Raw genomic sequence first — 13515 nt, 5'->3', positions numbered from 1 at the left:
CTAGATGGTCTCACAGCCAGGTCAAGCTGGTTTTCAGTTGGTCTAGATGGTCTCACAGCCAGGTCAAGCTGGTCTCACCACCAGGTCAAGCTGGTCTTCAGTTGGTCTAGATGGTCTCACAGCCAGGTCAAGCTGGTTTTCAGTTGGTCTAGATGGTCTCACAGCCAGGTCATGCTGGTCTTCAGTTGATCTAGATGGTCTCATAGCCAGGACATGCCGGTCTTCAGTTGATCTAGATGGTCTCACCACCAGGTCAAGCTGGTCTTCAGTTGGTCTAGATGGTCTCACAGCCTGGTCAAGCTGGTCTTGTGCTGAACTAGTTGGTCTCAGCCTGGTCAAGTTGGATTTTCACTGGTTCAAATGATGAGCATAAAAGCTGGTCTTCAGTTGGTCTAGATGGTCTCACAGCATTATCAAGCTGGTCTTTGGCTGGTTTAGATGGTCTCACAGCCTGGACAAGCTGGTCTAGATGGTCTCAAAGCCAGGTCAAGCTGGTCTTCAGCTGGTCTAGATGGTCTCACAGCCAGATCAAGCTTGTCTTCAGTTGGTCCAGATGGTCTCACTGCCAGGTCAAGCTGGTCTTCAGCTGGTCTAGATGGTCTCACAGCCTGGTCAAGCTGGTCTTCAGTTGGTCTAGATGGTCTCACTGCCAGGCCAAGCTGGTCTTCAGTTGGTCTAGATGGAATCACAGCCTGGTCAAGCTGGTCTTGAGCTGAACAAGTTGGTCTCAGCCTGGTCAAGTTGGATTTTAACTGGTTCAAATGATGAGTACAAAAGCTGGTCTTCAGTTGGTATCATAGCATCATCAAGCTGGTCTTCAGCTGGTTTAGTTGGTCTCACAACCTGGACAAGCTGGACTTTAGTTGGTCTAGATAGTCTCACACCCTGGTCAAGCTGGTCTTCAGCTGGTCTAGATGGTCTAACAGCCAGGTCAAGCTGGTCTTCAGCTGGTCTAGATGGTCTCACAGCCAGGTCAAGCTGGTTTTCAGTTGGTCTAGATGGTCTCACAGCCTGGTCAAGCTGGTCTCACCACCAGGTCAAGCTGGTCTTCAGTTGGTCTAGATGGTCTCACAGCCTGGTCAAGCTGGTCTTCAGTTGGTCTAGATGGTCTCACTGCCAGGCCAAGCTGGTCTTTAGTTGGTCTAGATGGAATCACAGCCTGGTCAAGCTGGTCTTGAGCTGAACAAGTTGGTCTCAGCCTGGTCAAGTTGGATTTTAACTGGTTCAAATGATGAGCATAAAAGCTGGTCTTCAGTTGGCATCACCGCATCATTAAGCTGGTCTTCAGCTGGTTTAGTTGGTCTCACAACCTGGACAAGCTGGACTTTAGTTGGTCTAGATAGTCTCACACCCTGGTCAAGCTGGTCTTCAGCTGGTCTAGATGGTCTAACAGCCAGGTCAAGCTGGTCTTCAGCTGGTCTAGATGGTCTCACAGCCTGGTCAAGCTGGCCTTGAGCTGAACTAGTTGGTCTCAGCCTGGCCAAGTTGGATTTTAACTAGTTCAAATGATGAGCATCAAATAATGTAAATTATTTTTTTTTAAGTACAAAGCGTTTATCTCTATCAAACAGAAAATGTTAGAGACATTGCTTGAACAAGCAGTCTTACAATGGCCTGACAGTCTTACAATGAAACTGAAACTTTCTGGACTTGACTTTCTGTTGCCGTGGAAAACTAACTATTTTTACATTACTATGCATCAGTAAACTCACAGCTAAACAAAACACAGAGGACAATTTCCCTCTATGAAAGTTAATTTACATAACATTAAGCCGGATCTGCTCACGCGTAACCTGTCATCACCAGGCAGTCTTTCATCGCAAGGTGATTACAAACCTAAAGGCCAAAGCAAATGAGACAAACTAATGAAGCCACAGGAAAAAGGAAAAGGTATAATTGGGTAGTTGAGAAATGACATGTCAATACACTTTTTAACATCAAGAATTAAAAATAAAAGTTATATACTGTATTTTTTAGGGCTGTCAATAGATACAATTTTAAAATCTAATTAATTACAGTACATGCTATACGGATTAATTAATCAAATAATTGCAATTATTAAAACAATTGCAGAGAAAACCCTAAAATAACAATGATTAAGTAATTATAGTTGCATTTAAATAACTACAAATATATATTTATATATATAAAAAAATTGCAATTCTGGTTATTAAAATGCATTACATTATTGTGGCAGAGGAGTAAAGCATTGATGAGACAATACAAAAAGTGACTTCAGTGATTTTAGAAGATAAATTGTTTATTTTCATATTTTTGAACATAAGTCTGTCATTGGTTTACTAACAGTCCATAGCAAACCATTTTGGAATTGAATTTGTCAATCGGTTCGAGATAAATTTGTTGTAAGGGCTTTTCTAAGGATGAGTCCATGTACACGAGTCGCTTTTGGAGTGTCTTACTTTGGTTCTTAGCGAATTACAATTTTTTAGGATGCTCTGTCAAGTTAAAGGTAGATTTGAACCATGTTGGTGCGGCTATCCTTATGAGGACTCTCCATAGACATAATGATTTTTATACTGTATGAACTATAGATTCTATCCCCTAACCCTATCCCTAAACCTAACCCCCACAAAAAACGTTCTGCATTTTTTACATAAAAATAAAAAAAACCACATTTATAGCATAATACCCTTGTAATTACCAGTTTGTAACCTAAAAAATGTCCTCGTAAACCACCCAAACCCGCCCACACACACTATCGGTAGGGAGCAGAAGTGGCCTAATCATTAGAAAAGTAAGGTCTAGCTGGTCAAAAAGACACACATGGGACCAATCAGGCTTATCAAGCCACTCCAGAGTGTTCCAAGACCTGAACTGCCAGTGTGTATGTCTATTTAATACAAAAAGCACTCTCCTTCCTTCCCATGCCTGCATCTTCCAGAAAAAGCTCTTTGTATCATCGTTACTGGGTTGGAACTGCTTGGAACGTGCTGCCTGGTAGGAAGGCATGCGGATTAAGACTGCAGTGTATTGATTTCAGATTAGCGAGATGGTGAAGTCTGTGAAGACAGACATTTTGAGTCTGTATATAGACCAAGTTAACTCACTCAGCTTAAACCCAAACAACCTTGAGTAAGCACATGTTTCCTAGAGAAAAAATGTAATTAAGGAACCCATGTCAATTAATGTGTTATGAATGTCTCTCTGTTCCACTCAACAGTTCACTGTTACATCTGAGATTTGTCAGAGTATGAGATATAATTATGATACATGTGGAGCTTTTCTATTATGGTGTATTTGAGTGCTACAAAGCTTAGTAATGTAGTATGTCAAATCACAGAGGATAGTAAAAAAGTCAAATAAATTAAAGCTCAGAGTGTAGAATAGCTCAATTTACACTCACTATTCATCTATAAAAAAAAAATCTTTATAGATGAATAATATTTGCTCTTGGATTTATGGCTTACAAAATCATATTTCCTTTTTTCCCCCTTTTTTATGATACGTTTTAACCCCCACTGACATTGGAGCTGGGTGAAATATTGAATACTCACAATATATTGCAATGATTTTGCTGGCGATATAAGATTAAGCAACATCGTGGACAGTGCAATCATTTAAATGCACTTTCTATTTGGCCATTGCGTTTCCAAAAGAGCATTTCACGACCCTTCCTTGTCATGTGACCCTTGGTTTTGCAATACTGTCAAACCCATATAGAGAGGGTAAGGCTGCTGTACACACTCAACCTTCACAAATCTGTCTCCAATTGTTTTAGTTTTTTTCTAGTGCTGTTTCCTAGTTGAGATGGGTATAGCTGCAGCCATTTCTCCAAAAAGGGGCAGTTGCTCCAAATTAAAGACATAGGGAGCCCCTTACCTAACCCTTTCCCAAACCTTAACTGAGAGTAGAAGTGACACCCCCTTTTGGAGTAACAATGCCCCCTTTTGGGGTAACCCCACCCTCTTTTTTAGATTCCGCCCCCATTTGGAGGTCTCCGGCCTGCAGCTATACCTACTTGGTTAGGTTTGAGTCAATAACAGAGGATTTCCAAAATGCGATTTCACTACCATGGACGAAAAGTTAATACTATTAATACTATATTTGTTTATCAGATGTAGTCCTTCCTCTTCATAATAGCTGATATTAGGTGAAAATAAAAATACATTTACTAAAACTGAAAATCCATGTGTGACAGGAAGTGTTTATTAATTGTATTTGGAGTCTAGAAGGGAAGGGGAAAGGAGGTGTAAAGGGAGTGATCCATTTTTAACATGAATATGAGTCAGCAAATCCATACTTGGTGACTGCAAATTTATCTTGTGACCAAATGTAGGCTGCCAGTTTGGTGCCTCTGTTCTGTCGGTCACTTGAGCTCTGACTGAATGAATATCATCATAACACTTCCAGATAGTATATTTCATTCATAAACTGGCAGGAATTTGTGTTCTTTCTTGCCAGATGGATATTAACTGGCAAAATGAACAACAGTGCAATTCACTGAATAATCTATTTAAGAGTGCATACTTATCTTTATATGGTGGTTCATTTATATATTCATACATAAATATGAGGGGAAACATTTTAGATATCTTAAACATTTATAGTTGATACATTCTTATTCTAATACGGGGCTTTTACCCCCAGATGCATCTGAAATCTAAGCACAAAAGTAACATTTTGAACAGAATTTTGTTATTTTAGTGGAGTACCTGTATTTCATTTTTTATTGTATTTTCCCCTTTTCTCCCAATTTGGAATGCCCAGTTCCCAATGTGCAAAGTCCTCATGGTCACATAGTGATTCGCCTCAATCCGGGTGGCGGAGGACAAATCCCAGCTGCCTCCACCTTTGAGACAGTCAACCCGCACATCTTATCACGTGGCTTGTTGAGCGCGTTGCCACGGAGACATAGCACGTGTGGAGGCTTCACGCCATCCACCGAGGCATCCACGCACAACTCACCAGGCTCACCACCGAGAATGAACCACATTATAGCGACCACAAGGAGGTTACCCCATGTGACACTACACTCCCTAGCAACCGGGCCAATTTGGTTGTTTAGGAGACCTGGCTGGAGTCACTCAGCACAACCTGGGATTCAAACTTGCGACTCCAGGGGTGGTAGCCTGCGTCTTTACCACTGAGCTACCCAGGCCCGTGGAGTAACTGTATTAAAGGACCTTTAGATGTTCGTACTTCTCAAAAGTGTCTGTGCATGTTGATTTCAGACACACTGAAGAAGATCCAAAATGTTCTCATGTTTGTGTATGTATCTGCTGATTGAACATGTATTTACTTTTAAAGCCGCTCATACCCGGCAAAATTAAAACTCATGGTTTAGCGCAACAATTGATTGACAGGTGAGGGGTGGCGCTACTCTGTTGTGCAATCAGGATGTATTCAGGACAGATTGGTGTTACATCTCTAATGCAATGTAATCACATGTGTTTTTGACCACATTCGTATGTGTTTTTTGTGATTCGATTACAAAACATTTAGACCCCGTTTAGACCTGTATTTAGCATTGACTGCAAATTATCGGATGACCCGAAATGCATCTTAATACCAGGTGTAAACAGGGTCATTGTCATCAAAACTGTAAATCTCAGAAATAGAAGAATAGAAGTTTCAAGTTTTGTTAGTTACATACATACACAGTACGACATGTAGTGAAATTCTTGGTATGACTTTTCTCCCCCCAATTTACGATAAAGATAGATAGATAGATAGATAGATAGATAGATAGATAGATAGATAGATAGATAGATAGATAGATAGATAGATAGATAGATAGATAGATAGATAGATAGATAGATAGATGGATAGTAAAATTATAAGTAAAAAAATATATAAAAACAAAATAAGTAAAAAATTTAAATTACAATTAAAATGTATGTGTGGTGTTGAATAGTGAATCTAGTCCTTGTGTTTTCCTTGATTCAGGACACGGATGGCCTGGGGAAAGAACTCCTTCTCATTCTCTCTGTTTTGGCCATCAGGAAGCATAAGTGTTTCCCTGACTGCAACAATGAGAAGAGTCTATTATTAGGATGGCTGAGAGTTTGATGTGGGTGATGCACTCAGCTGATCGCACCACTCAAACCAGGCTGTGATATATCCTGTCAGGATGCTCTCAATGGTGCAGGTGTAAAAGTTTTTTAGCACCATAGAGGGTAGTTTAAAGTCCTTTAAGTGCCTAAGGTGGTAAAGATGCTGATGGGCCTTCTTCACCAGGGTGTTAATGTGGCAAGTCTATGACAGATCATGTGAGATGTGTATGCCAAGATATCGGAAACTGTCCACTCTCTCCACTGTGGCCCCATTGATCATAATGGGGTGGTAGTTACTCGCCTGATTTGTGCTGAAGTCCACTTTCAGCTCCTTTGGCTTGCTGACATTCAAAAGGAGGTTGATCTCCTGGCACCAGTCCTCCAGGCCTTTGATCTCCTGCAGATAGGCCCTCTCGTCGTTATCAGAGATCTGGCCCACCACAACAACGATGTCAGCAAACTTGACATTGGTGGTGGAGTTGTAAGTGGCCACACAAACATAAGTGTACAGTGGGTACACCGGGGGGCTTAGAACACAACCCTGAGGGCTCCAGTGCTGAGGGTGAGGGGGAGTGAGACATGTTTGCCCACCCTTACTGCTTGTGGCCTGTCAGTCAGGAAATTGGAGTTCCTCTGATGCAAAGATGGATGTGACAGGGTGGAGGGTGGAGGGTGGGGCTGGGTCGTGATGCTACACACTAATCAGGCTAATCAAGCCTCAGAGAGGGATAAAGGCAGAGTGGAGACTGCAGCGGGACAGACAGAGAGAGATTTACAGACAGCTGTCTGACACCTTTGTGTGTTTGTCTTTTTGTTAAGTTTTATATTAAATTATTATTTATATTGTCAACCTGGTTCTTGCCTCCTCCTTTCCACTAATCCCTTTACAATGGACTAAATCCTAGGTCCTCCAACTTGGTGGTGAGTTTAGAGGTAATTATAGAATTAAAAGCTGAACTGTAATCAACAAACAGCATTTTAACATAATTTCCCTTCCTCTTGTCCAGATGATCTAGGACTGTGTGGTGCACTGTGAGATGTGTGATGGCATTGTCCGTTGAGCGATTTGGACGGTAAGTGAACTGTAAGGGATCCAGTGTATCAGGTAGTGAGGAGGTGATGAAGTCTCTGACCAATCTTTCATAGCGCAATTGAGGTCAGTGCTACAGGACGATAGTTATTAAGGCAGGAAGACTGGGTTTCATTGGGACAGGAACAATGATGGACTGTTAAAAGCTGGTTGGAATCACTGACTGATCCAGGGAGAGGTTGAATATCTCTGTGAATACCGGTGCTAGCTGGTCAGCGCAGGCTCTGAGGACCCGACCTGACATTCCATCTGGTCCTGCGGCCTTCCTGATGTTCACTCTCCGGAAAGCCTTTCTCACGTCGCATTCTGTGATGGACGTTTCCAGCATTAATGTTCCCGCATACAAGCAGCGGTTATCACTATTGGCACTGTCAGCACCGTTAGCGCAGTAAACTGCAGCCTCGAAGCGAGCATAAAAATTGTTCAGCTCATCTGCGGGAGAAGCATCAGCGTTCGCGATTTTGGGGGATGGTGTTTTATAGTCTGTTATCGTTCTCAGTCTGTCACAGGCTTCTAGAGCCACCCTGTTGAAACTGTGACTCCAATTTCTTCCCGTAGCACCGTTTTGCCTCCCTCACCGCTCTGCAAAATTACAATTTTGTAATTGTCCATGTTCTCGGTGGTGAGACCCGTTTTATAGGCAGCGGTGCGGGATGACAGAGCATCGCGGATGGACTTATCAACCCACGGCTTAATGGAGTGATGAAAATAACAAATTCGAACTCTAATACAGTATTTAAGCTACTTCAAAGTTGACACCCTTTGCCTAGATTTCGAACTCTGCACAATCTGGGCATTCTCTTAATCAACTTCATGAGGTGAAAGGTCCTGGGATGCTTTTTTAAACAGTTTTGAAGGAGTCCTAAATGCTTTTTGACTGTATTTCTTTGAATCTGCAGTCAAATTCAATTTAGTATAAGCATTTAAATAAAGGCCTTTATATCAAAAAGGCTTTTAAGATCAAGAGAAACATAAACTGAGACCATATTTTGACAGGTCACATATGCACATTTACATTCATGCCATGAACTGTATATTATTGTACACAGCAGTGCAGAGGGTTGCTTATTTGCATGCTGATCTTTAAATATTAAAAAATTATATATATATAACTTAACGCATGTTTGTGTTGTTCTGCCTACTGATGTGTTTTTCTTCACTGTATAAACTGCGCAATGCTCATACAGCTGAAAGTTCAATTACTGCCCCCTGGAGTAAACAGGTGGTACTACAAGCTTGCATTTCTCAAGAATCTTCCTTATTACGGTCCGGGGGCTTTGCAATTAATTGCATACATTTTTTTTATCGCATTATTTTTGGTAAAATCAATCGCACTGAATTAACGCGTTAAATCGACAGCCCTAATATATATATATATATATATATATATATATATATATATATATATATATATATATATATATATATATATATATATACCTGAGAAATATACTCTATTCAGCAGGTGGTAAAGTCCTCTATTCAGCACAATTCGTAAAGAGTGTGCTATTGCACTGCAAAGAGCTTTGTAATATTTTAAACTTTCCTCTCACTGGAAGCCACGCACTCATTGACTCCAAAACCCAAACACATCGTCCTTCGACATGGTAATGCACTCAATTTATTCATTGCAAAAAATAGCATTCTGCTGAATTTGTATTTCTGAAAGAAGCTGATGAGGGGGAGCATTCACTATATCAGAGGGTAACATCTCAACAATGGAAATGCCACAATGATGAATGAGATAGAGGTTTTAAGGCTGGCTGCTTCAGTCACAGATACATCAGCAGCTGTAGCTGCCTCGAAACATTATTTCACTGATTACAGAAGCAAATATTGGATAATAATTGCCAGAAACCTTTGTGTGTACATACACTGATGTGCTTATTTGTTCAAATATCCTGCCTGTGTAAAAACAGTAAAACAGATTTATTTGCATTTCACAAAAGACCATTTAACGGCTTACAAGTTCAGCAATGTACAACCAACTGCCTGATAATGCCCAGCAAAGTGGACTTGAAAATTATGTCATCCTTACATCTCATGTTGTTCCAAACCTATATGACTTTTATAACACAAAAGGCAATGTTGGGCAAAATGGTAGCTTCAGTCCCCTTTCACTTTTATTGTATAGAAAAGTTATAATGGAAGTAAACAGTGACTGAGGCTGTCATTGTGCATAGACTTTGATAGTGCATTAGTCATTAGGACTAATTTTATTATGGCTGTTATTCACTGAAAATCTTGCTCGACAGCCATGGCAACTAAAGCAGAGTGGTGGTGGCGTAGTGGCTAAAGCACAGGGCTGTTAATCGGAAGGTCATTGGTTCGAACCCCACAGCCGCCACCACCATTGTGTCCTTGAGCAAGGCACTTAACTCCAGGTTGTTCCAGGGGGATTGTCCCTGTAATAAGTGCACTGTAAGTCGCTTTGGATAAAAGCGTCTGCCAAATGCATAAATGTAAATGTAAAGCCTGATTTGTACTAGGAAGTCCAAAAATTTTCTTCTGGACGAACTAAAACAACCTAGGTGAACGAAGCCGGCGTTTTTTTCTACACGTGGTGTCGTATTAAAATTAGTTAATTTAGAGTGTTGTCACAGAGTTTAACATACAGTTCCAGCTACAAATAAAGCAAATAATTATTTTCTTGGACTGCTGCTTCTTTGTTTTATTAAACTTGTCACAGAGCCCCTTCCACTTAAAAACTGCAATCGCTCCCTACTCATTTGTTGGGGTCACACAGTCTTTATAGAGTTTTTGTTGCAAATCATGTAAAAAGTATACTTCTGCACAATCTCTTAAGAGACGGGCTTCAAATTTATCCATTTTAATGACAGTAACCTAGGTACCAACTCCTCAGCTGGCACACACGATTGTAAATAAAAAAATGTCACATCCAAACCACACCTACAATTAGTTTTAACTATTCATTAAAGCTCTTCGACCAGCCGTGTTCTCCAAGGTCAAGAATTTCAGAGATGTACGCGAACAGGAGAAATCTCACCAAACGAACACCTTGGCAGAACAAAAACGTCACCGCACTTTGTCATCATTTGTACGCGAACAAAATGAAGCCTGTTCGTCCAGTACGTATACATTGGCCTTAAGGCTGTCATTCTGCTTAGACTTGGAATATAGTTCATGAATCGAATGGACTACTTTTATTATGGCTGTTATTCACTGAAAATCTTTCTTGACAGCCACGGTACCCATTCACTTTCACTGAAGGAAAAAAAAGTTGCAGTGGAAGTGAATGGTGACTGATGCTGTCATTCTGCCTAGTCTTGGAAAATAGTGCATGAGCCCTACAACTATTTTTTATTATGGCAGTTATTCACTGACAATCTTGCCATGGTCACCGTTTACTTTCATTGTATGGAAAAAGATGCAATGGCAGAAAATGGACACTAAAGCTGTCATTCTGCCATGACTTGGACAAATATTGATTATTATGGCTGTTATGCACTGAAAATAAGTCCATGGTCAAAATTCACTTTCATTGTGTTGACAAAAGCAGCTTCAGCTTGAACATTTTACTCTGAATATCACCTTTGGATGCAACCCAAGTGGCATCCAGTTACCTCTTAGAAGACTCATCTCTTTTCCAGCAGATGGACACATCACTTCCCTAATGGTATGTGTGTCTGGATCACATGAGCCCTCTCAGTAAGTACACACTTTCAATCCAACACTCAAACCATTAGCTAAAAGGGAGCCATGAAAAATGAAAAATCAATGGCCCACAAAAAGAAAGTAAATGAAACATTTATTTTCTAACATAGATATACTAAGTATGACTCAAAGTATGAGTAAATGTAGAGCGTGTGACACTACATAGACAACGAGGGGTTAAGCATAAGCAACACAAAATGGACCACATTCAAAGGAAGTTCACCCAAAAAATGAATATTCTGTAATCATTTACTCACCCTTATGTTGTTCCAAACCTGTATGACTTTCCTTCCTCCATGAAACACAATACATGGACAACTTACAATATAACTTACTGTACAGCAGATTGTCCAGGCTGGTCCTTATCATACAATGAAAGTGAATGGTGACCACAACTGTGAAGCAAGATTGTCAGTGAAAAATGACTTAAAACTTTGTTCTGTTCCCCACATAAAGCAATCGTATGTCTTCAGAAGACTGTTCCACAGAAGTGAGGAAGTCGTAGAGGTTTGGACGACATGAGGATGAGTAAATGATGACAGAATTAACATTTTTAGTCATTTTGGATAAAATGTCCCTTTAAGAATGATTTAGCAGATATACAGTAACATAAGGGAGAGATGCAGTATGATTTTATTTGTTGGCATTTAAGAAAGTGTAAATTTGACAAGGTTTTCACTGAAACAATTGCTTTAATTAGATAAACACATACTCATTAGCTACTTTATGCAAATCAACTCCCTAAGCAGAACACAGCATTCCTGATAATTCAAAATTACTATGGAAACCTTCAGTGCTTAATTTATATTCACTTAAGTATTGAATTAAATCCACCAGTCTGATTTCAAGTTAGACTAATGCAGTGCCATATAAAAACCTTCTTCAAAAACACTTTTTATTCTGGAAATGCCAGCATGATATAAATTAGCTTATAATGCTGGTATACGCTCAACAATTGTGTCACCATATTAAAGCTTTACTCAATTTAGAACGCTAGATTGATTTACTAGACGTCAATGCCATTTCCAAACAATGAAATCAGTGTTGCTCACCAACTTATAAATGTACTCAATGAAGCTGCGGATGAAATCGTCACCCTCAAAAGTACAGTGGACATTTAAAGATGGTGTTTGCACTGAGCTGTGAAGTGTTCAATCTTACCTTGGTAATTGCAGATGTCTCCCATGCTATTCTGACGCGTGATGTGGTGCCAGTAAGCACTTCGCGGAAGAGATATCGACTTTGTTAATGTGCTCTCGTTTGAAAGAGTCTGTGAGGCAGAGCAGAAAATCACTAGGTTACATTGGTTATATTTCCAGTCAAATTACTCGGAAAGGGCTTACATTGAGAGGATTTCAAAGACTAAGTCCCGTAATAAACAGCACCCCTCCTTTAGCCTGTTTTGATCATTAGAGATGACAGGTGACTGTAATGTCATTACAAGCCTTAAAAAAGAAAGTGAAAGTACCATTTATCACAGCATGTAAAGAGAATTTGTAAATTCTAACAAACGAGACTCTTGGCAAGATGGTTAGCGTGACTCCTATAATTTTGCATGCAGATGTTTAGCTTTTTATATATATATATATATATATATAAAAATAAGAGATTACATTCTTAAAAACTTCTTAACAGGATAAATTGTGATATATGGACTATATATTATAAAAATAGTTTTCTGGGCAGTACTAAATAAAAATATATATATTTTTAAACGATTTAATGATTCTGTAAACAGTGTGTACTATACACTTCCAGCAGAACTGGATATTAGTGCAAGAAGCATTTTTGGCTGTGGTCCTTTATGGCAAGATCTGAGAGGAGGGCCATATGGTCAAGTCTCATCAGTTTCCACTGAAGGCCTTAGAGATGACAGCAAAGATTCACTGCCAGTGATTCAGCAGCACACACCAGGCAACTGAACAATTTATCGACTTCACTAGCTCCAGAAAGGCCATTAAGAAATAACCATTTTGGGTTTAAATGTAATTTCAATGATAAGTTCATTATAAAAATGTCAGGATTTCACATCCATTAAATCATTTGACAGATGCTTTTATACAAAGTGACATAAGTGAATTCAGTATACATTTGATCATTTTGTGTTTTCCCTGGTAATTGAATACATGACTTTGGCATTGCTAGTTCCATGCTATAACAATTGAACTGGCAAGATCATATTTAAAGGCATGACATTCTGCATTTGAACAGCAAAATTCATATAAAACTCTTAAATAATATAAGAATCATATAATATGGTGGTTACTTCCAATGTTAGCGTGTAACTTATCTTGTCACTGTCTCAAATCCAGTGCTAAACATTTGAAAGTGCTTGACCAATACATAGTGTGGTTCAGAATTACATTTCAAATATTCCAGCCTTCAATAAACTGAATTTATTAATCATTACTTACTGTATCTGATTTTAATATTCTAAAAGTGGGCATTCTGGATAATAAATAATCAATATTTGCTGTAACCGAAAGGGGAAATTGCACATTTGATAAATTCTTCTGGGGCCTGGGTAGCTCAGCGAGTAAAGCCGCTGACTACCACCCCTGGAGTCGCGAGTTGAATCTAGGGTGTGCTGAGTGACTCTAGCCAGGTCTCCTAAGCAAACAAATTGGCCCGGTTGCTAGGGAGGGTAGAGTCACATGGGGTAACCTTCTCGTGGTCACAATTAGTGGTTCTCACTCTCAATAGGGCGTGTGGAAAATTGACTATATCAAAAGCGGA

General features: G+C 39.7%; 1 protein-coding gene across 1 annotated transcript in view; it reads right to left on the bottom strand.

Moving 5' to 3' along the window:
- The window catches only part of LOC127634863 (docking protein 6-like), a 104916-nt gene that overhangs the window by 11662 nt on the left and 79739 nt on the right, over nucleotides 1-13515 (bottom strand). Inside the window, exon 7 of the mRNA XM_052114587.1 lies at nucleotides 11941-12049. Coding sequence (XP_051970547.1) covers nucleotides 11941-12049 — 109 coding nt within the window. The remainder of the gene's footprint in view (nucleotides 1-11940; nucleotides 12050-13515) is intronic.

Source organism: Xyrauchen texanus, chromosome 42, assembly GCF_025860055.1.
Source record: "Xyrauchen texanus isolate HMW12.3.18 chromosome 42, RBS_HiC_50CHRs, whole genome shotgun sequence".
NCBI classification, from domain to species: Eukaryota; Metazoa; Chordata; class Actinopteri; order Cypriniformes; family Catostomidae; genus Xyrauchen; species Xyrauchen texanus.
This window is presented reverse-complemented; position numbering and strand designations above follow the sequence as displayed.